Source organism: Dromiciops gliroides, chromosome 1 (genome assembly GCF_019393635.1).
Source record: "Dromiciops gliroides isolate mDroGli1 chromosome 1, mDroGli1.pri, whole genome shotgun sequence".
Taxonomy (NCBI): Eukaryota; Metazoa; Chordata; class Mammalia; order Microbiotheria; family Microbiotheriidae; genus Dromiciops; species Dromiciops gliroides.
The window spans coordinates 607430765-607446013 of record NC_057861.1 but is presented as its reverse complement, the minus strand read 5'-3'; the positions used below and the strand labels follow the sequence as shown (position 1 = coordinate 607446013).

Below are 15249 nucleotides of genomic sequence, written 5' to 3'. Positions count from 1 at the left end.
GAGATATAACACTTTCAAATTTTCAGAATTCTTTTTCTTTTTGGTATGTATATATGAGGTACAGAATTATACACTGAGAAATTTGAAATATATACAAAATTCATATTCTTAACATCTCCTGCATATCTGTAATTCCTTTTTGGTTGAGTAACTCACAAGTAGTAAATAAAATTTGGTCTGATCATATTTTTTTTTTTGTGGGGCAATGGGGGTTAAGTGAGTTGCCCAGGGTCACATAGCTAGTAAGTGTCAAGTGTCTGAGGCCGGATTTGAACTCAGGTACTCCTGAATCCAGGGCTGGTGCTTTATTCACTGAGCCACCTAGCTGCCCCCCTGGGTTTGGTCACATTTTAAAGTACAGTATTCAGAATTTACTAATTTTTACTAACAATTCATTTTAAGTATGCTTAACTTATAGCAAATGGAGCTACAAATAGTGAACATAATGTCAATTACTATCTTTTGTTCTCTACACTTGTAAGAATCAAGCAAAAACTAACAGCACTGAAGTAAAACAAACAAAAAATATTGTAATGTTTCCTGGATTTAACACCTACCACATGAAACTTATTCTAAACAGAATAATTTGTAGACTTATCATCATTAGTATCTACTATTTCTGACATTTCAATTTCATCATCCTCAAAGATGTCTGAAAGGAAGGTTAATCTAGGTTGAAACAAACCTCTTTACCTCTCAAATTACCAAATGTCTTGGTTTGATATTTCCTTAAACAGAACGATTTCTTTCACATGTTAAATGAGATGTAGAAGGATGGAAGCAAGAAAAGTCAAAGTATTGCTACCATGTTGGAAAAGGTGTACATCCAACAGGATTCCAGGCTTACTTTTAAACTGTGAGATGGTTCCCTGTTGTTCACATATTATTAGTTAGCAATAGTTATTATATTATTTTTACTGTTCTGTCAAGGAAATATTTTGTTTCTTGAGGAACAAAAGGGGGGAATGTGGTAAAAAGCTTTAACAGTCGGTTAGATAATGGAGAGACGCCAGGTTTTTTTTAGGACCACCCTTTTGGGGAGGAGACCAACAGCATGAGCTACGCACACCAGTCCGCCTGCGACACACACCAGATTGCCTGCTGAGCACTCGACTTCCGGGGTGTGAGCTTAAAAGGCAAGGAGAGAACGGAAGTGGGGTTTTTTTTTTCCTGCTCCGCTGGTCTCCTGGCTGTGCTGCACAGACAGACGCTGACTGGAGTTTGACTCGGCCCGGCTCTCGGTTAACAGCACACGCTTGACTCGGTCTCTCTCCAAAGGTGGCCTTGGGTTTTGGTGAGTTTTATACGGAATATAGACTAAGCCTAGACTTAAGACGATTTGTATTGTATTTCTACTTTCCTATCCTTCTAATTAACATCACCTTGTGACTACCATACAATAAAAGCTCTAACTAGAAAACCAGAAGCTTCTTCCATTTACTAGTCTGGGAGATAAATTAAGGGAAAGGTTAAGTAGGGGAGATTTATGATCTAATATCCAATTTTAATCTTACAATACAAAATTCCTATAAGATTCTGTTTTCTATCAAATTTTAAAATAAAGCAGCAGTGGGGCATAAAGAAAAGATAAGTGGGGTTTGGGGAACCACAGGACCTGATCCCTCCCCTTGAAGGCTGGGCAAGTCACCTAAACTTTTCTGGATGATCATCATTTGCAAATTCTAGGGATCACTGCAGTTCTGAATCCCACAGAGTAAAGGCCTCTCATGTCAATAACAAGCTAGACCTGTTTTACTTTATACCATGGGACAGAATTAAGACCAATGAGCAGAAGTTACAGAGAAGCCAAATTTCAGTTCAACATTAGGAAAGACTTTTTATTAATTGTTGTTCAGTTATGTCTGACTCTTCATGACTCCTATTTGGAGTTTTCCTGACAAAGATACTGGAGTGGTCTTCCATTTCCTTCTCCAGCTTGTCTTACAGATGAGGAAACTGAGGCCAACAGGGTGAAGTGACTTGCCCAGGGTCAGACAGCTAGTGAGTGTCTGAGGCTGGATTTGAATTCAGGTCTTCCTGACTCCAGACTCAGAGCTTATCCACTGGATCACCTATCTGCCTTTTAAATAATTAAACTGTCTATAAATAGAATAGGCTATGCTTTAACAAATAATAAGTTCTTCTTTTTTTTTTTAAAGTGAGGCAATTGGGGTTAAGTGACTTGCCCAGGGTCACACAGCTAGTAAGTATTAAGTGTCTGAGGTCAGATTTGAACTCAGGTACTCCTGACTCCAGGGCCGGTGCTCTATCCACTGCGCCATCTGGCTGCCCCATGATAATAAGTTCTTAATACAAATAATAATAATAGCATTCATGTACAGTAAGTAGGGTGTTAAGGTTTGCAAAGTGCTTTACAAATATTATCTCACAACAATCCCTGGGAGGTAGGTTCTATTATTATTCCCATTTTACAGATGAGGAAACTGAGGAAAACAGCTTAAGTGACTTGCCCAGGATCACACAGTTAATAAGTATCTGAGAATGGACTGTAATATAGATCTTCCTGACTCCAGGTCCATTCACTGTACCATCTTCCTATCTATTTGTTATGATTCAAGGTTCTCAGAAGCCAGATGGTCACTTGGTCAGGGATATTATTGATGGGATATATGATTTGCGTAAGAGTTGGACTAGTTCTTTAAAGTATCTTTTGACTATGAGATTCTAGGATACTATAACCCAATCAATACTCTATTCTTCATCCCTAGAGTAAGGTTCAAGAATTTATATTTTCAGTTTAATTTTTTTCCCAAAGCTATCTTAAAATTCATTTAAAAACCAGTTGGGTTGGTTTTACTTTGAAGTAGCAAAATTAGTAAGTTACTTGAAGGCAGGGACTTAAAAGTGCTTTTTTTTAAATCCTCAGTGCTTGCACACAGGCATTTAATAAAAGTTATTCTAATTTAATTGAAAGTAAATCACTTCATCAGTTTAAACTTAGTTCTTAATAATTAAATACACAAGTGAAAAAAAACCACTAAAAACAGTGTTTTCAAAATCCTTTTCAACAATAGTCTAATAAAGATCTTATTAAGGGATCTTATTAAGCAACCCAAGAGATTCAAGTAAGCTTAAATTTGTTAAATTTTTCCCCCAAAAATCCACTACTTCTGGAGATTTCAATGTTTTCACGAGAGATCAACGAAAACTTGAACTAGTTTCATGAGAAAAAGTTAACTAAATAAATGGGTCTGCCTCCAGTCTCAGTATCATTCAACAAGGCTTCTTTACATAATATTTACTAAAGCGACAGGTTTTCTTATGGGGCTTATTACTCAACATTAGTTAGGAAAACATTATCTTAAGCCCCCTGGCTTAAGACTGGCTTCATTTGGCATCTGGCTTGGACTAACAATTTCCATTCCATGTTGCTTTTTAAAAGCTTCTCTGTGGGCAATGTTAGCCTTTACTGCTAATAATGAGAAAAGACTCCTAGAAAGTTAGGGCTGGAAGAGATGAGACAATGTTTTGCACTTCTCTCCTCCCATTTTGCAGATGAGGAAACTGAAGCCCAGGGATACCATATTAAATGACTTGCTCAAGGTCTCTCTTCAGGCTACTGATAAAATTGAGAAAAGACATCTCAAAAAACATTCCACCCTAAGAAACAAAGACTTGCCCCCTCTCAACTTTTGGAATGGAAGTAAACATAGTCTGCTAGTGGTTTATAGTTTTGTCAGTGGGTTCAAAAGAGATGAATCTTTCTCTGGCTGCCTGCCAGTGATCAAAGGCTAATCTTAACCTTAACAAACTGGGTCTTAAAAATACACTCAGAAACTTTATTTCCAACTTATTCTTGGAAAGAACTGATATGGCTGGTGAAAACACACACACACACACACACACACAAACATACATACATATACACACACACACAAACATTCTTAAACTTGATGACAGCAAGACGTCTTCTACCACTTCCTTATTAGCACCTGATGAAGTTTAATCCTTAATGCCAATACTTTGGTATACAATCATTTCCTGGACATAGATTTCTAACCTCGATAGCAATCTTACTCAAGTGCAATAAATAAATAAATAAAGTAATAGAAGAAACAACTTTCAAGCAGCAGAAATAAAATTTCACATTTGAAGAATAATCTGTAGGTGAAACCAAAATAATTCTACCTAAGCCCCTAAAAATAAAAGCCAGCAAAGGATAATTTTCATGTATAAGAAACTTCTATAAAACAGCTAACTCTGAATGCCTGTTAGTCTAGTTCACTACATGTTATTGCTGAAATTACTTCTAATAGGAAACAAATGCTGGCTCACCCTTTTTTCCCTGCCTGACCTCACTGTCCCCATCACCCCAAAAAGCTAACCTATGGAACACAACACTTTTCATCTGAAGAGCTTAGTGTCAACTAGCTACACAAGAGTTTCTTAAACCTGGAGTCCATAGACTTCCTAGGGGATTTGTCGGTAGATTTCAGGGGGTTATTGAATTTGGATGGGGGGAAATTACATTTTTGCTTTTACATCAGATCTCTAAATAAAATTGAGCATTTCCTCTAATTTTTCATATCTTTAAAAAAACTATTCTGAGAAGGGGTCCAAAGACTTCAGACTATAAAAGGGGTCCATGGCACCCAAAAAGAGCCCCCTCTCCATGATCTCTTCAATTCATCTACACAGCTCAGTCTCTCTCTCTCCCCCTCCCTCCCTCCCAATACACTCTCTCTCTCTCTCTCTCTCTCACACACACACACACACACACACACTACATATAATTAAAATTCTTGTGAAGATAGGAACAAATGTCATCCTGGTTTCTTATTGTTTTGTTTTGTTTTGCAAATAAAAATTGCCAAGAAAGAAGCTCAGTGTCACAGGAAGGTCACATGATCAGGAGACCTTCAAAGTTAGGTTCTTTTTGTTCATATGTCTCATGATGCTAAATTTGAGTAAAGCCAGCTCACGAAACCAAGGCTGAGTTGCCTGCTTGGCCTTATTCCATAATACCCTTAACTCAGGCCTGTCCTCACAAATGCTTGTCCAATATTGACTCCAAAGGGGAACAGAGGAAACAATAAGAAAAGAGGCAATGTGTAAATATGCAGACAGCAAGAGCATTCATTATACCTGGGATCAGGCCACCAGGCTTCACCTCCTAGCTCTACAACGTACTAACGTGGTGACCTTGGGGGAGTACCTTATCCTCTGCAGACCTCAATTTTAACCTCTGTGAAACAAGGTGGGGTTGAGTTAAGTCACCTAAGGTAGCCTCCAGAGATAACTTTCTGTGAGTCTGATCTACATTCTATCCCCACTGCTGGGAAAGGATCTTAAAAGCCTTTACCATAGGGTCAGCTAGGTGGCACAGTGGATAGAGCACTGGCCCTGGAGTCAGGAGGACCTGAGTTCAAATCCGGCCTCAGACACTTAACACTTACTAGCTGTGTGACCCTGGGCAAGTCACTTAACCCTGACTGCCTCAAAAAAAAAAAAAAAGCCTTCACCATACTGATGAGAGGTCAATAGCCTCTGTGTCATTAAAAAACAAGATTCAGTCATCTTTCACATGGTTTTTTGCCCAAGTGTGCCACCTTTTGAACAAAGCCACACAGAAGCACAAAAATACAGGTGCCATTCACCCCTAAGTTGGTCGAATAAGCTCACACCACACACACCAAGGACAACTGACATATTTTTAGAGTACTTTGAAGTTTACAAAGCAACGGACAAGTCATCTGCCATCTTCACCTTAACAAGCCTGTCAGGTAACAAGTATCATCCTATCATCCTATCATCCATCCATCCATCCATCCATCCATCCTTCTTTCCTTCCTTCCTTCCGGGGCAACGAGGGTTAAGTGACTTGCCCAGGGTCACACAGCTAATAAGTATCAAGGGTCTGAGGCAGGATTTGACCTCAGGTCCTCCTGAATCCAGGGATGGTGCTTCATCCACTGTGCCACCTAGCTGCCCCCATCCTCATTTTAACAGATGAAGAAACCAAAGCTCCCACACAGCTACTAAATACCAGCTATGAGAAACAACAGTGGTTTCCATTTTAGCTCACTCATTTCACATGAACTTTTCCTTATGCATGTAACAGAATTATGGTATGAAATTTTCTTTTTTTATACCAAAAGATTCAGAACGCAAAACAGAATTCAGACTGCATGAATCTATTGTACTCAATTAAAAAACTAATAAATAAGGAGGGGAAAAAATGTTGACATAATATTAACATAGGCTATATACAACAAACCAAGTCTCTACAAGTTGGCAAAGCACAATTAGACCATTCTTGATTTTGATGACAGTTCCATTTAAGACCTGCCAGAGATGTGTTGGTAGGATGACACTGGGGAATACAGAATCCAACAAACCCAGGGAAAGGGGTAGGGGGTGGGGAGACACAGCATGGGAAGAGAAACAGTCTCTCACACAGGAAACAAGCCTTAAGAACATTAAAGCCTGCTCTGTGGAAAGTTTCCCCATCACTGCATTTTTCAGTAACAAAGATGTTGTCAGAAATGACAATTTTTTGTGTCCCCTGATGATGCCTTGCTAGCATTTGGTTATAAGCCATAAAGCGGGAATAATTTCAGCCTGTCAGGAGTCTAGCTAATGCCCAGTTCCCCCCTAGAGAGAATTCCTGTCAAACGTAATGAGAGCTCCAAAGGCCTCTCTACAACATAATGAGCACTTAGGCCACGCTGGTGATCAGGCAGCAAAAAAGCATCAATTTGAGCCTGGCTACACCCTAGGGGCTAGACGTCACCAGTTTTAATAAGAATTATGATTACTAGCTACCCAATGCCTCCTTGGAACTTATTATTAATGTGTGACATTCAGAAGGATGTTTTTAAAAATGTAAGGCCGCTTTAACACTGAATCATAGCAGAGCCCACCCCTGTACCACTATAGCTGAGGGTCTATCGTCATTAACAATACAAAATGAATTTAAAGGGATTTAAGACTTTGCTATTTAGAAAATAGAGAACGTATCAGCCTTGCACATCTTTCAAATCACAAAATATACCATATGATATATACACATATGTCGACAAAATATTCACACATGTTCTTACACATAATTGCCCATGAAATACATGCATAAAGACATAGCTCTAGTCCCAAATACATTTCTCATTCCCACCACACACATACCTCTGACACTTTTATCTCCTTTCTCTTTTAAGGAAAAAGGAAAGGTCATGCAACTAAACATACCAAAAAAACCCCCATATTCTTTAAATTCTCCAATAAATCTAGCTCAAGCACAGTGATCTTATGTCTTTGGAAAACAGACGCTCCTGCAGCACTGTGAGCTATCAATTCCTCTGATTTTATGTGTTTAAAGTAAAACTCAACCTTTTATTACCCATTCTCTGTGGCAAAAGTTTGTGAATTCCCATATACTATCAAAAAGAATGAACCCCAAAACTTAACCAGGACTCCTTCTGACCTGGACTATCAATAAGTTTCCAATACCTCTCGATAAGGCAGTAGTTAATTATAACAACAAAAATACCAAACGACCCTGAACAAAAAAGTTTGTCACTTAGGAAAAAACTGTAATGAAAATTACTTTCAAGAAAATTACAGTCTAAGTAAAGAAAATTAGAATATCTCCTCCCAAACATAACTGAAAGCAAGATTTCCAAAATAACACCTCAGCATTATCAAATCTGCAACGAATTAAAAAGAATCAAAGAGTTCAGAGTTACAAAAGCAGAATTCAACTCTGAAACACACTTGCTTAATGAAAGTCTTTGAATATAGTGAAGATCTGAAGCCTGAACTAATCAATTTCTCCACTGTGCCCTAGCCGGTCAGCCATGCTCTTTAATTTAATGAAACAAGAGTTTTAGATGAAATAGCACATATACATCAAGCAAGAATTGTATTGTTGCACTTTGAAATGTGTCCAACTGTGCAACTTCATCTAATGATAATTTTTTTAAAGAGGCAATCGATTTCTGAAAGACTTATTGTACTAGCCTCCTGATGAAAAAGTGAACGTCAGCATATCTACGGAATACTTACACCCTGCCATTAATGCTTTCTTTGGCAGACAATGACTACTCAATCGAGGGTCCTTTGGGCTGAGCAATCATTTAGCTTTTCTTCTCTTATGAGGTCCTTAGTGCCTTGTTCCAGTTCAATACTCTTTTTATTCACCATTATAGTAGCCATAAGTGTGAATTTTATGGGAACTTGCAAACTCATAGTCATAACCAGAGCTTTCCCAGTCACTAATCTTTCCAGGCTTTTAAAACCACTAGGAACTCAGCTACTATCAACATATGCTATACTCATAAAAGGGCTTTTTCCCTCCCCAATTCAAGACTCCAGCTACTAAATTATTTTTAAAGATATGTTTACCTACAAGCCATTGAACTGTTATCTTTATGCAACACCACAAAACTAGAAGAGAAAATCAGTGTTTGCTACATTGTTCTTCATATACCTTTTCCACATTAATTAAAAGGTCTTTTTACACAATTTGCTCTTCCACATTTCTAAGAGGGTACAACAATATCTACATGTTGTAATGGGAAGACCACTGAATCTTGAGTAAAAAAAGAACATGACTTCAAAGCCTTGATCAGCTGTTTGCTCCCTGTGTGACCTTGGACAAGTAACTCCTCTTCCTCATGGCCCTTCATTCCCTAGCCTAAAAGACATGGAGATACAATAAGTGATCTCTAAGGTTCCTTCTGGCTCTAGATTCTGTATTATTGTGTCAATTTGTTTAGTGCTTTTCAAGTTGCAGAGAGTTTTAAATAATACAAAGTAATCCTCATAATAATCCTGGGAGGCAAGTGTTGCAGGTACATATCATTCCTTACTTATAGATGAGCAAACTGAGACACAGAGATTAAGTGATTTGAGCTCAGACCCAGTGAACAGATATCTGAGGCCAATTTTGAAACCATGTCCTGAATACAAGACTACCTTTCTATCCAGTCTGGCACACTGACTCTTAAAACCATGACTCAACAATATTATATGAGTATAGGTCTATACACCTAAAACATTCAAATGGTAAGCATAAACCTATCCATGCTTTAACGTACAGTCAATTTTTATCTTCCTGTAAACAGAAGAACTTCTATTTCCATATGCCTTTTATCTAGTGATTTAAATTTTTCTGCAAATATATTGAGCTGCAGAACTTCTGCCAAGTAATTATCAGGACAAAGTATGGTACAGAAGAATGGATGTGAAGATCCTCTTAGAAGCAGATTCAGATTAGAACTTTGGGCAAACCACTTACAGGTCTCAGTTTCCTTCTCTCTAAAATGAGGCTGTCCATCTGGATGACTTCTAAAAGGCTATTCTAGCTCTAAGCCTGTGATTCTATGATAAACTGGAAAACTGAGACCTTCAAATGGATTTAAGTAACCTATTAATTACCAAAAGCAATGCCAGGATTACAGCTATAAACTGATTATTGGTCTCAATTTGGAATTTACTTAAAATTCTTACCTGTTTATGCATTTCAATGTTTAATCCATATGACATTTCATAATACTGTTTAGAAAAAAAGAGGATTAAAAGTTTCATTAACTCATGTTTAATAATACTAAGAAAATATATTTATTATGGTATGTGAAAAGAAAAAAATAAATAAATCTTTGATACCTACCATCACATAATGCCTCTGCATTTCTGTCTTTTCACTTGCCAATTTCTCACATTCCAATTTAAGGCTACAAAAACAAAACAGGCAACTTCATGTAAACATTATGTCACTTGTTTTAACATCTGCCTCACATATTTGCACTTCAAGTAAAAACACAGACCAATTTGGAAAAACTATAAACTATCAAAGTAAACACCCAAAAGCTTTGTCCTTGTAGTTAATAGAGAAGACAAAATGAATTCTATGTACAATTCATTCCATTATGATTCATTCTTAGGGCATAAATAATTGCAGGTAGAGAGTGGAAAAGTAAGTCAGCCCTCAGACAACCAACAAGTTGTCTTATCATCTGTTAACTTTCAGTCAGTTAAACTTTAATTTAGGTTCATTGGGTAGGATAATTAAGTGGTTTCTGAACAGAAACTTGAGCTTCAACAATATATATTGTGTGTTTTCCCACTGAAGATTCAAATATCCCTCTTAAGTTTTAAAAATTTGAATTGAAAAGTTACTATTTCATAACTATTAACTGTTTTAATCTTTGTCTTTAGTTAACTAGTTTAACCTTTGTCTTTAAAACACACTAAACATGACCTCAGGTAGTGACAATGCTATGTCCTTGGAAGTTGTGTGATTAGAGGCACAGGACCGAAACAGAATATTGGGCATTCCTGAAAAAAACAGAAAATTCACTGATATTCCCTATTAAAATGGTCATTTGTAGGTTGCCTTGCACATTCTGCTGAATTTAACTTAAATTGTGATAGAATTTATCTTTAAAGCATAAAATCTAATTTCTTACTTTGAGGGTTTTTAAGCTGTTAACAACCAACACGCCACAACATCAATGTTTCTTCCACTGTTTAAAACTCCCACTGATTTTGGACAGTAAGTCTATACTTGTATTCAAGTGCTATGATGAACTTCATATGCAGAAGCCTTAGTTCAATGGAGCTCCGAGGATGGGAACTTGAAAGTCTATTTATTTTTTGGATCTCCAACATCAGCCTCAATGTAAATGGCCCAACAACTATAACCGTTTAAAAGGAGTAAGCTTTCCACAATGAACTTTGCTTTGTACAACTTTATCCCCCAACATAACCAATAGTTATTTCAACACTGAGTTAGTCCCCAGCATTCCAAGACTAAGACATTGATTGAGCCGATGTTTTCGGCTTAGCCTGTTGCAAAATAAATAAATGAAGGGCAAATATTGACGGTTCTCATGCAACTCCAAAACACAAGAAAAAGAGTTCATTTGAACGACAGCAGACAGGGGGCTGAAACAATAGGAGGAGGGAGAGAGAGGGAGGGAGGGAGGGAAGGAGAGAGAGAGAGAGAGAGAGAGAGAGAGAGAGAGAGAGAGAGAGAGAGAGAGAGAGAGAGCGAACAAGAACGCCAAGAAAGGAAAAAAGGAGAAAAGTGAATGACAGGTTTTAACCGTGATTCCACACGCCACCGCCTGGACATAAGTACTAAATACAGCTGCCACCCCAAGGATAAGATAGAGTGGAGAGAAAGAGAAAACCACATAGCCCCCCAACCAAGTCAGATACATTCCACGCTGACATCCAACCCCCAAGGCAGGGGCTGACAGGGTCAGCTCAGGACTTAATACACCCGCTGCGCCTGCTGCACGCACCTGTGATACTGAGCCTGCAGGAACTGAAATTCCTCTTTGATCCGATCCAGGGACTCCGGGATGGTGAATTTAAAGGGCTGACCTGCAGCCTGGTGCGGCGTCTGGAGGAGGTGTGGGATGGGTGTGCATCGATGTACATGAATAAGATAAGGGGGGTGACATGGAGAGAGAGACAGGGAGATAGAAAGGAGAGGGAGAGGGGGAGGGGAGGGGGAGGGAGAGAGAGAGAGAGAGAGAGAGAGAGAGAGAGAGAGAGAGAGAGAGAGAGAGAGGTGAAATGTAACAACCAAACCAAAAGTTACCGGCTATCGCAGGTACAAAAAAGAAACTAATTTTTTCAGTTTACTTTGGGGGAGGCAGATGGCAATGCTTCCTCCCTGCCCCCACCCCGTTTCAGAAACTCCCAAAGTATTGTAGAAGCTGGGTCGAAAATCCACCCCTGCCCCTCCCCATCCTACTCCTAGGGACACAGATGGGGGTCTGAAAGCGGAAACCTCAGTAATTCAGGCAGAAGTAGCACCCTTCTCCTAAAGGGCCTAAGAAGGTAGTAGAAAAGATGGGTGTCCGTCCCTCTGATAAGCAATAAAGATAACAGCCCTAGAGAGAGAAGTATCAGACACCCCAGCCCCATACTCCCAGTTTCCAGAGTCACCTAAGAGGACTCGGGCCAGCCCCTGCCCCACAGGATCCAGGGCTGCAATTGTCATGTAAATAAGACATTGAACAAAGGGGGAACTGAGTGGGGGCCAGCTACTGGTGGAGGGGGGAAGAAGGGAGTGAGCTAAATACCTCCCTCTTATTTAGGGGGCAGGAAAAGAAAGGATGTGGATGGGGGAAAGAAATCTAAGAAGCTTCTCTGTCCCCGTCCCCCTACTCCGATGGCCTGTGTGCCGCCTTTAGATGTGGTAAGAAGTGAATTAATTAAAAGTGGGGGGTGGCAGGGAGGAAGGTAGCCAGGAGTAAAACATTCCAGAGGTCTGAAAGTGATTTCTGCCGCCACCCTACTAGTCAAAGAAAAAACAAACAAAACCCACTAAACAAAACCCACACAGCATCTTCCACCACTCCTACCCCCCACCCCCACCCCCGCATCCAAAGCGGGAAATAGGGCTGGGAACTCTGAGAGCCCAACCTAAGTAGCCCCGATCCCCGCGAGGGGAAGGTGGAGCAAAGGCAGGGCTGATGTAGTAGACACCACAGCACAGCACGAGAACAGCGCCTCCCCCAGCCCCAAAACCTACTCCTATCCACCTCCCCCGCCCCAACAAGCATCCTCAAGCATACGCCCAGGGCCCAAGGGCCCCAAAGCTCCTTACCGGGTGCCGGCTTTGCGGGAACATCGCTCTGACGGCAGCCGCTGCCTTGCTCCTGGGCAGCTCAATTCTCCGCTCAATTTCCAACTTTAATCCCGCCGAGAAAAATTAAGACAGGAAGAAAGAAAGATCCAAGCAAAAGAAGGGGGGGGGGTGCGCGTTAGACATGCACACACAAGCGCGCGCGCACAGACACTGACATTACACGCACATACAGACACGCACGCACAACAACCAGGCAGGACCAGTGCTGGAGTCGGGCCACTTGGGCTACTCAAGGCTGGGCCGGGCCGGGCCGAGCCGCCGGGTGGGTCGCTGCCTCCCCGAGCTCAGGGCCACATTTCACTCTCTTCCTGCTCACCGCCCCCACCTCCCGCTGGGGCCAACGTCTGCCGCCCGGCCTCGGGGAGTGGGGGAGGGAAGAGGAGAGTTTCTGGGATTCAGGAAGAAGAGAACCGACCCGAGGTGGACAATGGAATCACCCAGCTCCGGCAGTGAGGTCGGAGATGGTGGGCGCGCAGGTCTTCCTCCCCGACGGCCAAGGGACCAAGGTTAACTCCCCCACCAGCAACCACTCCCCTCTGATGCGCGAGCTGCGCAGGTCCAGGGCAAATCAATCCAGTCTTTCTCCCCCCCCCCCCCTCCCGCCCTTGCTCCGTGGGGGGGCAACTTGCAGGTGGCAAAAGAACGCTGCCCCACCCCCCAACAAAAACAAACTAACAATCAGGAGACCGGAAACCCCCGAGCAAGCGGATGACTTCTCGGGTTAAAGATGATATCCAGGAAGAGCAGCCAGTAGGAGAATTTGCAAGGAATTGTCAACCCACGCCGCCTAGACAGGGGTGCAAAGGGGGACACGGAATCACTCACATATAAGTGTACGCATACATACTCGGGCCGGTTAGGCTCAAAGGTGCTCCCGGGAAAATGTAGAAGACACACACTCGCGAGCGCACGCACACACACACACACACACACGCCCCGGGTGGAGGCTCAGAGCCAAGTGATCAGCAACCACAGAGAGAAGGGTAATGATGCAAGGAAAGTGCAGAGAGAGAGAGCGCGCGCGAGAGAGGAGGGGGGTAACCACGCAGCATATGCACTCAAGCAGTCTTGGAGTGAAGACTGAACAAAAATCCCAACAACTAAAACGAGCCCAAGCGAGGGACGAGGTGGTTAGTGGTGGTAGAAGGTAAGTCTTCTTGTGCCGTTGCAGAAAAATCCTCGGTAGTAGCAAAAAGAGCAAACCAACTGGGGCAATTCCCGGTTACTCAGAAGGGTGCAGCCCTCCGGGGTGCAGCAGTCTTCCTGCTGCTGCTGCTGCCGCCGCCGCCGCCGCCGCCACCGCCGCCGCCTCGCGCCTGGAGCACATCGGGGAGCGACTCTCACACACACCCATGCAGCAGCCGCCGCAGCCGCTGCATCTCCTCATATACATAGACACCCGCACTGCCCCGCAGCCCTTGTTCCTTCTGCCGATGCTAATCCTTTTTGGATTTTTTTTTCTTTTCCTTTTCCACCCTTGCGGCCCCCTCCCTTTTTGTGTTTTCCTTTTTACAATCGACGCTCCAGCCACGAGTAAAGTTCCCCGAGAATGCCGGGGTCAACATCCATAAGCCGAGGGAAGACTGGGAAGAATCCACGGGGCAAGCCCGTTCGCTCGCTCGCTGACGATCTTTTCTGCTTCCCCCCCCCCCCCCGCTCCCCCAATAGGCAAACTCCACGGGACTATCAGGAGTCACACAGTGAACAGGGGCGAGGTGAACTGCTGTGCTCAGCTGGCCAAGGGTCTCGAGGGCCCGTGACGCTGCTGCCGCTGCCCGCCAAGACAGTGGCACCGAGCGAGTAACAATCAGCCGCCCCTCAAGAACCGGGACACTGTGTATCCGCCGCTGCTGCTCCGGCTCGGGCTCTTCCTGCTCCTGCTCCGGCTCCTGCTGCTGCTCCTGCTCTAATCTCCGCCGCCGCCGCCTGCGCCTCTTGCGCTGGTAACATTAACACGCGGTTTCACACTCCTCCAGCTAACCAGCGGCCGGCCCCGCCCACCCTGGCGCGGGCGGGGAGGAGAAAAGGGGGGCGAAGAGCTGAGGATGGAGTCCGTGTGGAGGAGGGTGGGAGGAGAAGAAGAAGGAGGGGAGTACCGGCCCAACCAATCGTCCGTCCCAAGTCCCAACGTGGGATCCTGACGACACGCCTCCCATCGTCCTATGGCAGGGTAGTACCAGCCTCGTTCTTTCCCCCCCCACCCCACTTCCCCATTCTCCCTCCTCTTCTCTCTTCCATCAGCACTGTCTCCCCTGTCTCTCCTCCCGCCCCTCTCCGCCCAGCCTCGTCCTCCCCGGCTCCGCGAGGAAGCGTTCCTGGAGGAGCTGCGGGACGCCTAGGCCAGCCAATGGGAAGAAGGAGAACGCTGAGATTGGCACAGAGGATGGGAAGGTCGGTGGGAAGGAGAGCAGCAGTACCGAGCTGTCAATCAAAGTAACGTGGGGGGAGAGTGAGCACGCGGGCGCGTTCAGGAGAGAAAAGGGAGAAGGGGAGAGGGGGTGAGGAGCTGTGTGTCAGTAAGAGTATGTGGCTTTAAAAATTCTATCGTTTTCTTTTTTTCACTTAAAAAAAAAAACCAAACCTTCAGATATCTGTGAAAGTAACCCAGTGAGGCAAACCATCTC

At 42.9% G+C, this 15249-nt stretch overlaps 1 protein-coding gene across 8 annotated transcripts in view; it reads right to left on the bottom strand.

The window, feature by feature from the left end:
• Positions 1-14664, bottom strand: part of TLE1 (TLE family member 1, transcriptional corepressor) — a 124365-nt gene extending 109701 nt beyond the window's left edge. For 3 of the 8 annotated variants that reach the window (XM_043964484.1, XM_043964513.1, XM_043964497.1), the window contains exons 1-4: positions 12584-14663; positions 11268-11368; positions 9629-9692; positions 9469-9513 (exon numbers count right to left, since the gene is read on the bottom strand). In XM_043964484.1, coding sequence (XP_043820419.1) covers positions 9469-9513; positions 9629-9692; positions 11268-11368; positions 12584-12607 — 234 coding nt within the window. In that variant the 5' untranslated portion in view covers positions 12608-14663. Of the gene's footprint in view, positions 1-9468; positions 9514-9628; positions 9693-11267; positions 11369-12583 lie in introns of all 8 variants that reach the window. The other 5 variants (XM_043964475.1, XM_043964520.1, XM_043964469.1 and 2 more) reach the window with 4 other exon arrangements.
• Positions 14665-15249: the final 585 nt, after the last annotated feature.